Raw genomic sequence first — 15,260 nt, forward strand, 5'->3', positions numbered from 1 at the left:
TAACCTCAGCCCCTACATGCTCCCCACAGGAGTAGTGAGCTGTACGAGTCCACGATGGTGGTGGAAGGTGTGCTTGGTGAGAAGTCCTGCACCCTGCGGCTCCGGGGCCAAGGCTCTTATGATGAGAGATACATGTTGCCTCACCAGCCCTGAGGCTCCGCCCCAGCCCTCAGCCCTAGGCCCCAGCTGGAGAATAAACATTGCCCAGGGATTAGGAGGAGATCTTCAGCACAAAGACACAGACCTGGGGACATCTGGGCAGCTCCTGGAATGGAAGAACCCCCTTCCACAATGGTCTCAGCCTAGGCCTTCATGATATGTCCTCAGAGCTAACACAAAGGATAGGCTACACCACAGTAGAGACCACCGCATTGAGAATCACTACTCATTGCATAGCGAAGACCAGTATGGCAAAATTAGCCTTGGAAAAAAACCACAGCCACTAAGATAAATTCATGCAGTTTTACTATGCCCATTGCACTTCTCATCCATGAATTCGCCTTGCCCTAAGAATTAACCATGGCCTTGTGGCCTGGATGACCCAGGCTGCTTTTGTCTTGCACAGCTACAGAGGGTCTGATGCGTGGCTCAACACCCTACCCACTCCTATACCATGTCATTAGTGTTCACATTTTCCAAATGAGTTGAAGTGCCTTGATCTGCCCACTGCCACCACCACCAGTGCTGAGTTTTCTCATGTGGTTTTGCTTCTGTAGTGTTGCTGCCTTGCTGCTACAGCAGCGGGACTGTCTGCGTAGTGCCTCCAGCCTGGGACCTCACTCAGTTCCCAGGGTATTCAAAGACAGCAGCGGCTCCCATTCCAGTTCCGATGCACATGGACACCACTCCGTATGCCCTGTGAAAACAAAACTTAATTGGCTGGGCAAAGGCACCCACCAAGTTACCTCCAGACCAGGCTGAGCCAGAAGGACTTCATGGACAAGTAGGATGCAAAACCATCAGACCAGATCTGTGGGCAAGCAGTACCCTGGCCTCCCACTTGGGCACACACACGGTGGCAGATGCCCACTGCAGACTAGTATCCCTTTCAAGGCTGGCCCTCAGGGAAAACAGGGATCATGCCCCTACATCCTCAGTTCAGGGTGTTTCTGTGTGCATATTCCCCTCCCCAGGGACCGATCATAATCCCAAAAGACACAATCCCAAACGCAATCATCCCAAATGTTGAAATCCTGGAAGAACAAAAACCCCTAAAGTCTAAAATCCCGAAAATCACTATCCTAAAAGACCAAAATCCAGAAAATATAATTCTGGAAAAAATAATTTGGAAGCCTGGCATGGTGGCATCTACTTGTAGTCCCAGCTATTCAGCAGGCTGAGGCAAGAGAATCACTTGTGCCTAGGAGTTCAAGACCAGCCTGGGCAATATAGCAAGACTCCATTTTAGAAAAAAACTTTTTTAAAAGATTGATTTAAAAAATATTTACATTTTTAGGCCAGGTGCAGTGGCTCAAACCTGTAATCCCAACACTTTGGGAGGCTGAGGCAGGTGGATCATGAGGTCAGGAGTTCAAGACCAGCCTGGCCAACATGGTGAAACCCTGTCTCCACTAAAAATACAAAATTTAACTGGGTGTGGTGGCAAACACCTATAATCCCAGATACTCGGGAGGCTGAGGCAGGAAAATTGCTTGAACCCAAAAGGCAGAGGTTGCAGTGAGCCAAGATCACACCACTGCAATCCAGCCTGGACAACAGAGTGAGACTCCATGTCAAAAAAAAAAAAAAAATACATTTTTAAAAGCGGATTTATTTGAGATACAAAAACAACAGAACACTTCACAGGCTACTTTACACAGTAAAATAGGCAATAATTACAAATTTTTACAGACATAAACACTCAGGTATGCTAACAATAGTCACAGGAGTATAACAATTATAAACAGACAAACTGTATTCATAAATAGGTTAAAAAGCAAACTGTATAAATGGCTGGTAATCGTGTGCACCCAGCTTTATAACTGCAGTCATATGAATACCATGAGGGACAACCTATGTCTTTTGATGAGACTGATCAAAAACTGATGGAGCCAGGCACTGTGGCTCACACCTGTAATCCCAGCACTTTGGAAGCTAAGGTGGGAGGATCACTTGAGCCCTGGAGTTCGAGACCAGCCTGGACAACATAGCAAAACCCTGTCTCTACAAAAAATACAGAAAATTAGCTGGGTGTGGTGGCACGCACATATAGTCTAGGAGGCTGAGGTGGGAGGATTGCTTGAGCCAGGGAAGCAGAGGTTGCAGTGAGCCTGAGATGGAGCCACTCCACTCCAGCCTGGGCAACGGAGTAAGACCCTGTCTCAAAAAACAAACCAACCTGGGATGGGTCAGCACTGCATAAGTAGTCACCCAAAGAACCAAGATCTTGAGAAATTTTATCTTTCACAAATGCAGGTGCACAAACAGCACACTTCTTCATTTACTGAGGAAGTTTCAACATTTTTATGTACAAGGCTTACAAAGTCAATGTGATAATGCACTTTCATGGAATCAGATTTCTGATGTCCAAGGCAGAAAGTGTGTCCCAGCTCTGAGAGAGACAGTTCAACTTCTGCATTTGTTCTCTCCAGGGCCCTAGGCAATTAGATGGTGCCTGCCAACACTGAGGGCGGATCTTCCCCACCTGGTCCACTCAGATGCATACTCTAACCTCCTCTGCAAACACCCTCACAGACACACCCAAAACATTACTTTGTCAGGTTTCTAGGTATTCCCAAAATTAAGTCCATTCCTTGTCAACTTAGCACCCATTCACATCTCCTTAAACCATACTTAATTTCCAAATAAGACAATTAGTTACATGGTGTAACTAATATGATGCAGTATTCTACATACAGTGGAAAATGCACTAATCCCTTCTCTAGAATTCATAACATGAATTCAACATTAGGATTTCAACATTCAGGATTTTAATCTTTTCAGATTGTGACTTTTTGGGATTTTAGACAGTAAGGATCTTTCTGCTTGACTAGTCAAGTGTAGAAGTAAGAAGGAGGTAAAGAGTAGAATAAGGAGTTTGATCTGTAACTGAACAATCAAGATAACTCACTACCTTTGGACCAGCCAAGACCTTACGGACTTTGATCTTTTGGGATTTCAACATTTGGGATTACAGCGCTCAGGACTGTGTCTGTCGAGATTATGATCCAAAGCCCACCTACCTCTATCCCCTGCCCCTCAGGTGCCCTGGCTTGGGTATGCCCCCATGACCCCACTGCCAGGAGCAAAGCCTTACCTCTTCCCACGGCGCTTCAGCTCGTTGAGCAGCGTGATGACCTGTCGTGCCCCAGTGCAGCCCAATGGGTGCCCTAAGGCCACTGCACCGCCCAGAGGGTTCACCTTCTCAGAGGGGAGTCGTAGCTTCTCCACACAGTAGGCAGCCTGGAAGGAGGCAGATCATCAGCTACAGCCCTCTTACCCCTCCCCTGCACCACTTGCCTGCTCACTCCACCTCGGCTGTCCAGGGCCAAGGCAACATTGAGAAACAAGGGCTCACCTGGCTTGCAAAGGCCTCATTGATCTCAAAGATGTCCACGTCACTCACTGTCAGCCCTGCAGGCAAGGTAGAGACCTGAACTGACACACTGGCCATCTGCCTCCCCTGGGACCCGCCCCATCCACGGGCCTACAGGCTGCCTGGTATGTGTCTCTTCCAAAAGGGTGAGCCAGTCTCAGCTGTGGGGTCAGGAAGGGCTTGGAGTATGGGACACTAGCCTGCCCCACCTCCACTCTGCAGCACCCACAGGACCACCCTCATGCCCCTGGCAACAGCATGCAGGGCAGCTGCAGGATCCAGGTGGGACCCAGCTACGATGTGAAGGAGCCACCTTACCTGCTTTTTGCAAAGCTATAGGGATGGCGTAGGCAGGTCCGATGCCCATGATGTCAGGTGGGACCCCAACCACTGCATAGGACCTCAGGACCCCAAGGATGGGAAGGCCCAACTCTTCTGCCTTGGACCTCCGGGCCAGCAGGATGGCAGCTGCCCCATCACTCACTTGGCTAGAGTTTCCTAGGGGCAAATTGTTGGGGTAAGAAGGCATCAGGGTGGGGCTGAGGAGATCCCAGCCCTCCCACTTCTACTTTGCAGAGGGGTCTATTCCAGGTTCCCAGAGTACAGCACCCAGCATGGCCATGGCCTCCTTTCTCACACCCGCACCCCAGACCAGTCTCACCAGCTGTGGTAGAACCGTCCTTCTTGAAGGCAGGCTTCAGTTTGGCCAGGCCCTCCATGGTGGTGCTGGGGCGGATACCCTCATCCTGGGTCACAGTGATGCTCCTCTTGGTGCCCTTGTCATCATGGACCGTGGTGGTCACTGGCACAATCTCAGCTTGGAAACAGCCCTTGCTCTGGGCTCTTGCTGCCCTGCCAGCACCATGGACAGCCAGGCTCAGCTCCCTTAGGGTTATCTTCCTCCCTGCCCCCAACCTCTATCCATTTGGGTAGATGCAAGCTTAGGCTGCTAAATTCAGGGACATGCTGGACTTTGGGGGAGCTCTGAGGGCACGGCCAAGGCCTTACAGGGCCTACTTCACCATCAGCCCTAGACCTCCAGATCGTGGCCAATCCCAGCCTCAAAAGGGGCAAGGGTGTTTGGAGGTGGTGCCTCCACTTAGAGCCCTTTGTCTGAGAGGGACTAAGCCTGCTTGGCTCTCTCTGCTAAACTGAGGATGGAACCCCAGAAATATTTGTGCTGGGTTCTGCCAACTTTTCTGCTCAAACTCAACAGTTTGATGTCATCTACTCCCCAGTTTCCACCTATTTAAAGTGACATATACTAAACTACTCATGTATTTTTTATTTAAGCAGTTTTAAAGCACAAGGTATTTAAGGGTGACCCCTGCAAACATGTGCAGCATATTAAGTGCCCAGGGACATTCCAGTGGAAGGAATCTAAGGCTTCCAACACATTTTCAAATGGTTATGTGACCCAAAGTGGCTAAGAATCACTGCCTCAGGGAAGCCAACCTGGCCCAGATACCACTCCTGCTTTTGCTGTCCTCTCTCTGGACAGGCCGGACTTGCCAATCTTAGCCTGCCTGAGCCCCTGGGGTTTCTCTGATATCATCCCCAGTTCTTGCCTTAGGATGCTGCCACAGACCCAGCATGGTCCAGAAGCTAGGATGCCAGGGTCCCTAACATTCCTGGCCCCACACTCCAGGATTGGACTCCCACAATGTCCAATCTGCAAACCACAGCCAGAAAAGAACAGAGGGGGAAACTGAGGCCTAGCTAGGGCAAAGTCAGGGTGAACAGACAGTAATAGAACCTAGAAGTACTACCAACTCACAGTGGCCCTGACACTTCCCACTTCCCACCCCCAACCTGGGTGGCACGAGGCCTGGAAAGCACTCACTGCCCAGTGGTAACTACAAAACGGTGCCACTTCAGACCACTTAGGATAGACTCAAAACCTCACTCTCCAGCCCTTTAAACATTCCTCCCCAAGCAGTACTCACTTCTGCTGGGAAGCCAGAGCAAAGGTATCCTGCTTCTCCCGTGAAATGCCAAACCGCTCAGCCACATTCTCAGAGGTTATCCTAGAACACAAACAGCAGATAGTGTGGGCATTGGTCTGACAGCCTAGAGGAAGGGACCAGGCTGTAGAGCTGTGCTTAGAACTCTGGATTCCCAAGGCTGTAAGCAGGAGAGGATGTAAGGACAGTCCATGCCACAGACAGTAGTGATGACTCAGGATATGGTACAGCCTTCCCTGAGGGTGGATATAAAGGCACAGATAGGGAAGTCAGCAATGCTGGCCAGATCCTGAGAAGCTCATACACCAAAGAGACTTTCTCCAAGAGATAGGGCAGCCTGCATGGGGGCAGTTGCAAAAAAGAGTTTGTTCCCTGGGTGAGCTGCCTCAGCGCAGGGGAGAAAAGGAGCAGGGGAGGGCTTGGGTGGGGGCACTAACTGGCTACTCCTGGCCAGCTTCTTCTATGCCTCAAGGAAAACTGCTGCAATGTAGGGAGATGAGGACTCCCAAATCTCCTCCAGAAAGGCCAAACCTAGGCTTCCAGGTCACCTTGGCTGGTGTCTATGCTTATCCTGAGAACCTAGAGCCACAGCTCGGCCTTCCAGCCTGGGCTTCTGGCTTTATCGGCTTCCCTTGAAGATACAGTATGTGAAAGAAGCCACGGCACTGCCCCTCTCCAAGCCTTAGTCTCCTCACATATCTAGTGGATCCAGGACTCCTGACCCACAGACCCTGGGGATGGCCCAGAGGCTCAGAGAAGCTAAGGTGTTTCATACAAATGCCACATACTTTTCTTTTTTTCTTTTTTTTTTTTGAGACGGAGTCTCACTCTGTCGCCCAGGCTGGAGTACAGTGGCGCGATCTCGGCTCACTGCAACCTCTGCTTCCCAGGTTCACGCCATTCTCCTGCCTCAGCCTCCCGAGTAGCTGGGACTACAGGTGCCCGCCACCACGCCCGGCTAATTTTTTGTATTTTCAGTAGAGACAGGGTTTCACCGTGTTAGCCAGGATGGTCTCGATCTCCTGACCTCGTGATCCACTCACCTCAGCCTCCCAAAGTGCTGGGATTACAGGTGTGAGCCACCGCACCTGGCCAAATGCCACACACTTTTCATGTTGCACCTGACAGGGCCCAATTCTCCCCACCAGCATGTTCAGTCATCACAAGCTTCCCACTGCCTTCTCAACTTTCTAGGCCCCCAAGGCTTTGGAGTGGAGCTACCATCGTCCTTCCTATGACTGAGCACCTCAGTGTGGGAGTGACAAGGTAGGTGATGTTTGGAAACTCGGGGGCACAGAGAGGACCTGGGGGCTTCAGGAAATGGAAGTCAAGGGCAACATCAAGTCTCATCCCCAAAGTCCCTGCGGAGCAGACCATGCCCAAAGGAAGGAGGCCAAGGCTTGGCACCGCCAGCCCAGAGATGATAAAGTTCCTTGGCCCCCTGCTCCAGGCTGAGAGGGCACAAGCACACAGAGCTATGGGAGCACTCACCCCATAGGAATCAGGCAATCTCTGGCCTTCTCCTTCTCCATCAAGCGTGAAGTAATATTTCCAGGGTTCCCTCTGTCAGCCAGGGACATGGACTCCACCCTGGGGAGAAGGAAGAGGAGAAGGTAAGGTGAACTGGGCTCTAGCAGGACTCCTCCAGAGATAGCTGAACACTTGGCAAGTGCTAGGAAATAGCCAGGGAGCCCTAGGAAGTCCAGTGGGCCTCTGGGAGCCACAGGCAGGGCACCTGGCCAGCAAGGCCCAGCTGTGAGTACAGGGCTACTGAGCCCTGTCTCTATTTCGACCCCCACCCCAGGACAGAGCACTGCACAAAACACTCCTGGGGGCAGGGCTATGCTTCCCTATACAACTGCTAAATCACCCAACTGGCAATTCCAGAGAAAAGCCTTCTGGTGTCAGCCACAGAGGAGGAAACACATCCACAAGCCAGGACCAGCCCTCAGGGCCCACAAATTCAGAAGGGAGAAGAGATAACTTGAAAGTAACCACAGGCTGGCCGTGGTGGCTCACACCTTTAATCCCAGCACTTTGGGAGGCTGAGGTGGGTGGATCACGAGGTCAGGAGATCGAGACCATCCTGGCTAACACGGTGAAACCCCGCCTCTCTAAAAATACAAAATATTAGCTGGGCGTGGTGGCGGGCGCCAGGGGAGGAAGCTGAGGCAGGAGAATGGTGTGAACCCAGGAGGCAGAGCTTGCAGTGAGCCGAGATTGCACCACTGCACTCTAGCCTGGGCAACAGAGCGAGACTCCATCTCAAAAATAAATAAATAAAATAAAAATAAAAGTAACCACAAAGCTGAGCTCAAAGGGTGATCAGACCTGCATAGACAAGGAAGTGCTACAAGCTGAGAGGAAGGAGACGGCAGCGTAATGTGGTCAAAAAAGGGTTTTGAGGCAATGGGGGACCCTAACGCCTCAAGGGATGCTAACAGATAACCTTGACTGAGTACTTTTCATGTGCCCAGCACTATTCTGAATTCTTTTCAGATGTTAGAGTGCTTCAGTGTCAGTCACATGACAGACAAATACTCTACAGTGTAAGCTGTTGGTATTACTCCATTTATTCTTCTCAACTTCAACAGAGCTGAGCTAGGTATCCCCATTTTATAGATCAGGAGACTGAGGTCTAGAGAGACTGTATAACTTGTCCATGGTCACCCAGCCTGGATCCACATTTAAGTAGTCTGACCTCAGAGCCCACTTCCAACTAGAGTGCCCTGTGCTACATGCTTGCTGATCAAAGCCTATGGAGAATAGTCAGGCTATGATGTGGGTGTCAAGCCTGGCCCAGATCTTAATATCCTAGTACCGTGGTCCTTAACCTGCTTGGGAATCAGATACTCTCTAAGAAACTCATAAAAGCTCCAGCCCTTCTCAAGTTATCCATACCACCTTTCACCCAGTAAAATAGAAGAACATGACAGAAATCAAAGGGCAATGGCCCTTGCCCAGCCAAAGTCCTTGTAGAGTGGTCTTTGGCTTTATTTACAACTATAGAGATAGCTCAGTACAACTCAGTGCCAGCTGCCACAGCCCTGCAACAGGGGCCAGCAATGTGTTCTCTCAAGAAATACTCTAAAGAGGATGCAAAAGGCAGCAGGGGTATTTCAGAACCCTGGGGCTGCTCACTTCCCCCAGCCTGCCAAAGCCCTTACTCCCCTGCCCTCCCAGCACCAGATGCCCACCCAAGCCTGGGCACCAGTGCCCTGCCCTTCCCTGGAGGCACTGCCAAATACAACTTCTGCAGCTCCATTTGCTTCAGCCAACGATGGAGCCACAGTCTAGGTGGAGGTGACAGTGACCGAACCACCACAGATCTCATTTTGTCCCTCACAGCCCATAGGCAGCTGGAAGTTTCCACATTGGTACCAGCGTGGGGAGACAAAGGGACAGACAGCCTAGTAAAATGAACAAACTAGTTATACAGTAGGCAGCTGTCCCTGGCTTTAGAGAACCCAAACTGCAACTTCTCTCTCAGCAGCATCATGAATCAACAAGGGCCCCAAAAGGAAACCCAAATGCTGGATTTTCTCAAAATGCTTGCCCACCTTTTCCAGCCTGAAATACTTCCAAGAAAGTAAGCTTTTAGAGGCCAATTCCCCTCCCCTGCTAGTGCTGAGAAGTATGAGTGATTCCTGAGCAGCCAGAGTTGGTAGCCACTCTTAACCTGCATTTGTGAGAACCCACTCCCGGCCAGCTGCCTAATGGGGATGGGGGGAATCCTGAAATCATGGCCTCTGAGAACTCAGATGAAAATTAGTTTTATTGTCACAAGTTGGTTAATAAGCTCCGGCAGAAAAAAATTCTTACCCACAGGCCATGCCAATGTCATAAGACCCATTTCTGATGCCACCTGCAACAAAAGCATTTCATAAACATCCTTTGCCAGAGTCCACCTGTTCTGGAAGCAGTGGAGCCTCTTCCCCACCTGGTCTCTAGATGGGACTCAGCCCCAGCCTCAGAAATGGAAGACCCAGGAATGTTCAGAAAAGGCTTTGGGCAGTGGTAGGGGGCGCTCCTGCACTCTTTCTGTGGTTAGAGTCCTCTCAGAAATTATTACTTGCCCAGCAGACAGCGACTTCGCTGACCCAAACCCACAGGTCCAGGATCAAGGTGCCCACCCAGTCATAACTTACCTGCTATGCTGGCCACTGCCTGCAGCCCCGACGAACACTGTCTATTGACAGTGGACAAAGGCACAGTCTCCGGGATGTCACTGAAACAGAAGGTGAGAGAGTAGAATCAGCCCCCAATTCCATGCCAGGCTCTCATGGAAAGCAGTCCTATGCTTCTAACTGCCCCCCGTCAAGGGATGTAAAGGGCAGGGGAACAAACCCAGCAGCCCTGCCCCCATGCCAGGCCAGATCCATGGAATGGGGGTGGGCAGCTACTGGACAGATCCCCTCTCTGCAGGCACTTGCTCCCCAGGACCACCAAGTACATTCCCTTCCATTCCTGTGACTATCTTCAATCAATGACCAAGCACAGCCCAAAGGCAAGGGAAGCCTGTTTGGGCCACAGGGATCCTTCTCTCTCTCCCTTTGAAGATTCAAAAATGAAAACTATGTATCTCTGTTTCCCCCAAAGAACAGAGAAAAGGCACTGCTGCTAGGACAGAGCACCAGAGCCAAAGAAATGCCTAAAGTCTGAGGACAGGGACCCTCAACCTTACCAGTAATCATATAGCTAACCCTGCCATGTTCCCATGGACTCTTGAAAGCCTGATCCCACCTAGACGAAGCACTCTGATGGGAATCATGTGTTCTAACATCCGTTGCTCTGGTAGGTTCCCCAAGACTCTCACACTGGTCTTAGCCCTGGAAGCTAGTAGGGCTTCCCCTCTTGATGTAACCTGCCTTGGCCAACAGTAAAAAGCCCTAGGGAAATTTCCAGACCTCCTCAGACCCACAGACTCAGAACCTGAGGGAGTGGAAGCATCCTGGTGATTCTGGTGTACGGCCAGATTTGGGAGTCTCTGAACTAGTGCCCAGGCCAGGCTCTGCAGAGACTCTCAGGTGGATAGCTTCCTGTGCAGCCTGTTTGATCCCTCCAGGGTCCCTTAACTCCCTAGCAGGTAGTTACCATTCCTTCACTCAATCCACCAAGTTCACTAAATACCTACTTACCACAAGGCATCACCTGAGGGATGCTGAGATGCATATAACACTGTGCCCTGGAGGATGCCCAACCAACACACAGAAAATGAATCAACTAGCAGAGACTGAAATAATAGGGCAAGAAGGCAAACCACATCAGAAGGAAGTGCATGGCTAGCTCCTACTGGAGAGGAAGGGGCTCTCATTTTCAGCCTGAGAGCCTGGATAAGTCATGCCAAAATGGTGAGACTGTGTTTGGGCAGGGTTTGTCTTTCTGTCTAGGGCAGAAAGAGGAGATAGGGCTAGCACTTCAAGGAGACAGAATGACGATATCAGGGAAGACAGTAGGCCGACAGGTGGCTGAACGAAGAAAAGTCAAGGTGAGTAAGCAGCTAGGAGATGAGGCTGGAAGGTAAGTCTGGAGCCAGATTGTAGGGGTCCTTGAACTACAGGCTGGGCAGTCTAAACCTCTCCCAGTTCCTAGAGGTTTTTGTTTTCCTGTTCCTTCACTAGCTAATGTTCCTATTTATTCTTCTCCATACATCTAGAAGTACAAAGCTAAGCAGTTCTTAAATCTACACACGAAAATAATTTAAGCATTCTTTCCCCTGCAGGCGCTCAAAGGAAAGTTTACCAGGTCTCCTCCTGAGTGTCCCCCTTCCCCATGGTTCTGCCCTATCCCAAAGTCTCTGCTAGTGGGATATGACTGGAGTTAGCTCAACTAGTAAAAAGGCTGAAAGTCACTTTTCAGCATGCTTACTTGGTTACTCACCTAACAAATGAGGGCAGAATCCACACTTACAAAAGGCAAGTGACAACCTGGCTTTGGCTAAAAATCAAGCCACAGAGAACTTCTGCTCCAGTCCCAAAGGCCTTGTGTATCCTGGCTCAGCACTTTAAAGTAGGGGAGAGGTTGAGGTCACAAGAGCAGGGAGTCAAGGACTCTGGTTGCCTCATTCTGGTGTCCAACCTTATCCTCCCCAACCTGCAGACTGAGTTCCCTGGGGCCTGGGCCCAGTAAAGCATCAAAATGGCCAACCCATGGCTAGAACTAGAAAAGTTTACCTCAGAAACTGGGCGATTCGGGCCATGATTGCCCCGGCCCCAGGCTGCAGCACATTTCCTGTGGACAATAAACTTTCATTCAGCACCAGGTGGTGGTATTCTGTGCACTAAGGTATAGCTGTGAAAACCAGAGATGAGGCATTCCAGATCTTTCTTTGGGACACTAGCCCTTGGCAGGCTCACTTGCAGCTCTGGAACATCAGGGTTTGGGGCAGGGAGAGCCAGCCATACAACAGCTTGTCCTGGTCATCCACCAGCTCCTGTCGCTAAGCGTCCCATGCTCACTTGCCCACGCACCCAGCTTTTCCAAATCAGCACAGATGGGCAGGTTGCCTGCCCTTAAAAGTGAAATGGGAGTTTCTGAAAATGCACATCTCCCCAGGTATCCTCCTCTGAGCCCTGTTGTCACCCCAGAGAGGTGGAACAGTGATTGCTGACCTAGGGGTGGCATCCGCTGGATAAGACTCTTGCCATATCATGTTTAGTATTTCAAGGTGAGGGGTGGGATAGACTGAAGGTTGTGGGGAAAAGAAAGATCAGATTTTTACTGTGTCTATGTAGAAAAGGAAGACATAAGAAACTCCATGTTGATCTGTACTAAGAAACATTGTTTCTGCTTTGAGAAGCTGTTAATCTGTAACTTTAGCCCCAACCCTGTGCTCACAGAAACATGTGCTGTACTGAATCAATGTTTAAGGGATTTAGGACTGTGCAGGATATGTCTTGTTAACAATGTGTTTGCAGACAGTATGCTTGGTAAAAGTCATAGCCATTCTCCATTCTCTATTAACCAGGGACACGATGCACTGTGGAAAGCCGCAGGGACCTCTGCCCAAGAAAGTCTGGGTATTGTCTAAGATTTCCCCCCACTGAGACAGCCGGAGATACTGCTTCGTGGCCATATCCCGTGGGAAGGAAAAGACCTTACCATTCCCCAGCCTGACACCCGTAAAGGGTCTGTGCTGAGGAAGATTAGTAAAAGAGGAAGGCCTCTGTTTCCCGCACGTCCCTAGGAAGGGAATGTCTGTAAAGCCGACTATTGGTTCTATTCTGAAATAGGAGAAAACCACCCTGTGGCTGGAGGCGAAATATGCTGGCAGCAATACTGCTGTTACTCTTTGCTACACTGAGACATTTGGGTAAAGAGAAACATAAATCTAGCCTACTATGCACATCCGGGCATAGTACCTTCCCTTGAACTTATTTATGATGCAGATTCCTTTACTCACATGTTTTCCCGCTGACCTTCTCCCCACCACCCTGTTCACCCTATTCTCCTGCCTAAGAGGTCCTGCCCCTCCACACCTGTGGGTATTTCTCCCAAGGCGGAGACGACTGAGAAAATAAGACACAGAGACAAAGTATAGAGGAAGAAAAGTGGGCCCAGGGGACCGATGCTCAGCAATTGAGGACCTGCACTGGCACCGGTCTCTGAGTTCCCTCAGTATTTATTGATCACTCTCTCTACTATCTTGACGAGGGGGATGTGGCAGGACTACAGGGTAATGGTGGGGAGGAAAACATATGAGCAAAGGACTCTGTGTCATAAATAAGTTTAAGGAAAGGTGCTGTGCCTGGATATGCATGTCGGCCAGATTTATGTTTGACTTTACACAAACATCTCAGTGCAGTAAAGAGCAGTATTGCCGCCAGCATGTCTCACCTCCAGCCATAAGGTGGTTTTCTCCAAACTCAGTAAATAGAATGTATGGTTGGGTTTTACACCGAGACATTCCATTCCCAGGGACAAGCAGGAGACAGATGCTTTCCTATTATCTCAACTGCAAAGAGGCCTTCCTCTTTTACTAATCCTCCTCAGCACAGACCCTTTATGGGTGTTGGGCTGGGGGACTGTAAGGTCTTTCCCTTCCCACGAGGCCATATCTCAGACTATATCAGTTGGGGGAAACCTGGACAATATCCAGTCTTTCTTGGGCAGAGGTCCCTGTGGCCTTCGGCAGTGCATTGTGTACCTGGTTAATAGAGAATGGAGAATGGCGATGACTTTTATACTGCCTGCAAACACATTGTTAACAAGGCACATCCTGCACAGCCCTAAATCCATTAAACCTTAAGTCAATAAACCTCACGTTTCTGTGAGGACAGGGTTGGGCTACAGATTAAGGCTACAGATGAACAGCATCTCAAAGCAGAATTTTTCTTAGTACAGATCAAAATGGAGTTTCTTATGTCTTCTTTTTCTACACAGACACAGTAACAGTCTGATCTCTCTTCCTTTCCCCCACACTGCCGGACTCCCCTTGCCGAGATAGTGAAAATAGTAATCAATAAATACCGAGAGAACTCGGAGACCAGTGCTGGTGCAGGTCTTCGCATGCCTAGTGTCCCGGCCTCCTGGGCCCACTGTTATTTCTCTATATTTTGTCTATGTGTCTTATTTCTTTTCTCAGTCTCTCGTCCCATCTGACGAGAAATACCCACAGGTGTGGAGGGGCAGGCCCCCTTCAAAGGTCAAGGCCATGGAGGTTCCCCCAGTGAAAACTCGGGGTGGGGAGGTGAGGAGAGCTCTGGACGAACAGAAAAACGGGAAGGGCCCAGCACAGGGCCTGGGTGGTGCGCTCACCGACACAGATGTCCCCCAGCTCTTCCGGCCTCAGATTCACGTCCTTGAGAACCGCGGTCATGACGGCCGAGAGAAGCTCGTCGGGGGTGGTGTCCTGCAGCAGGAAGAGGAGCCGCGGTGACCCCCAGTGCCCCCTGCTCACCCCAGGGAGACAAAGCGACCACAGCTGGATGCGGAGCTGCCTCCGGCGTCCAGGGTAACCAAACATACGAACCGGACCCCAGCCCGCGCTGGCGTCTTCCCACACTCGGCACCCAGACCCTCGGGCCTCACCTTGAAGCCGCCGCGGCCTGCCCGGCAGATGGCCGTGCGCCGCCCGTGCACCACCACCACGTCCGCGGCCGAGGCCTGCGGGGCGCCGCTCAGGCAAGGCGCAGCCTGCGGCATCCAGCCGGAATCCGGCCGGCCTGTCAGGTGGCCCAGCACTACCTGCAGCCTCTGCATTGCGCAGCTCAACCCTACAAACCAGCCACCAGTCGCGGAACTGACCGCCGGAGTTAACAGACAGCCGTCCGCGCACGCGCAGAACCACATCTCAGCCTCCAAGGCCTCAACTCCGCCCACAGCCCTGAGAAGGGACGCGAGCGCCCCTCCAAAAGTCCCGCCCACCTCCCGCCGCAGCCAACCACAAGGTGAGTCGGCCTGGGAACCCGCCCCTCCCCGCCACCGCCTACCGAACCCTCTATAGGAGGGCCCACAGTCACCGCCCAGCCGAGCTTTCCACTCAATGCCCCGCCTACCTTAGCCTACCGCAGCCAACCAAAAGGTGGATCTTTACGAATCCCCGCCCAGAAATGCAGAGCGGAAGCCTTTCCACCTTTTGTAGCCAAACCCGAGACCCGACCCCCAAACCCATGTCTCCTGCCCGCAGCTAAACGGAAGTCTGGAGCGCCAGGACCGCTTTCCGCTTGCGAGATGGAGATGGAAGCCGGGGCTCTAATTCCTCTACCCACTTCCTAGTCGGCTCTGCTATCCCTCCGGTCCCAGTACCCGAGCTGGGGGAC

At 51.1% G+C, this 15,260-nt stretch overlaps 2 protein-coding genes across 4 annotated transcripts in view; one reads left to right on the forward strand and one right to left on the reverse strand.

Moving 5' to 3' along the window:
- LOC105480195 (DLEC1 cilia and flagella associated protein) overlaps positions 1–471 on the forward strand; it is a 68,285-nt gene extending 67,814 nt beyond the window's left edge. For all 3 annotated transcript variants that reach the window (XM_011738743.3, XM_011738744.3, XM_071091453.1), the window contains one exon: positions 30–471. In XM_011738743.3, the coding sequence (XP_011737045.2) occupies positions 30–153 (124 nt within the window). In that variant the 3' untranslated portion in view covers positions 154–471. The remainder of the gene's footprint in view (positions 1–29) is intronic.
- On the reverse strand, positions 449–14,781 carry LOC105480193 (acetyl-CoA acyltransferase 1). The gene is made up of 12 exons (XM_011738742.2): positions 14,530–14,781; positions 14,257–14,350; positions 11,673–11,730; positions 9,648–9,727; positions 9,322–9,364; positions 6,991–7,089; positions 5,482–5,562; positions 4,197–4,387; positions 3,854–4,033; positions 3,518–3,573; positions 3,257–3,402; positions 449–856 (listed from the first exon to the last, which is right to left on the reverse strand). The coding sequence occupies exons 1-12, from the start codon at positions 14,698–14,700 to the stop codon at positions 781–783; spliced, it is 1,275 nt and encodes a 424-aa protein (XP_011737044.2). The 5' UTR covers positions 14,701–14,781; the 3' UTR covers positions 449–780.
- Positions 14,782–15,260: the final 479 nt, after the last annotated feature.

This window comes from Macaca nemestrina, chromosome 2, assembly GCF_043159975.1.
Source record: "Macaca nemestrina isolate mMacNem1 chromosome 2, mMacNem.hap1, whole genome shotgun sequence".
NCBI lineage: Eukaryota > Metazoa > Chordata > Mammalia > Primates > Cercopithecidae > Macaca > Macaca nemestrina.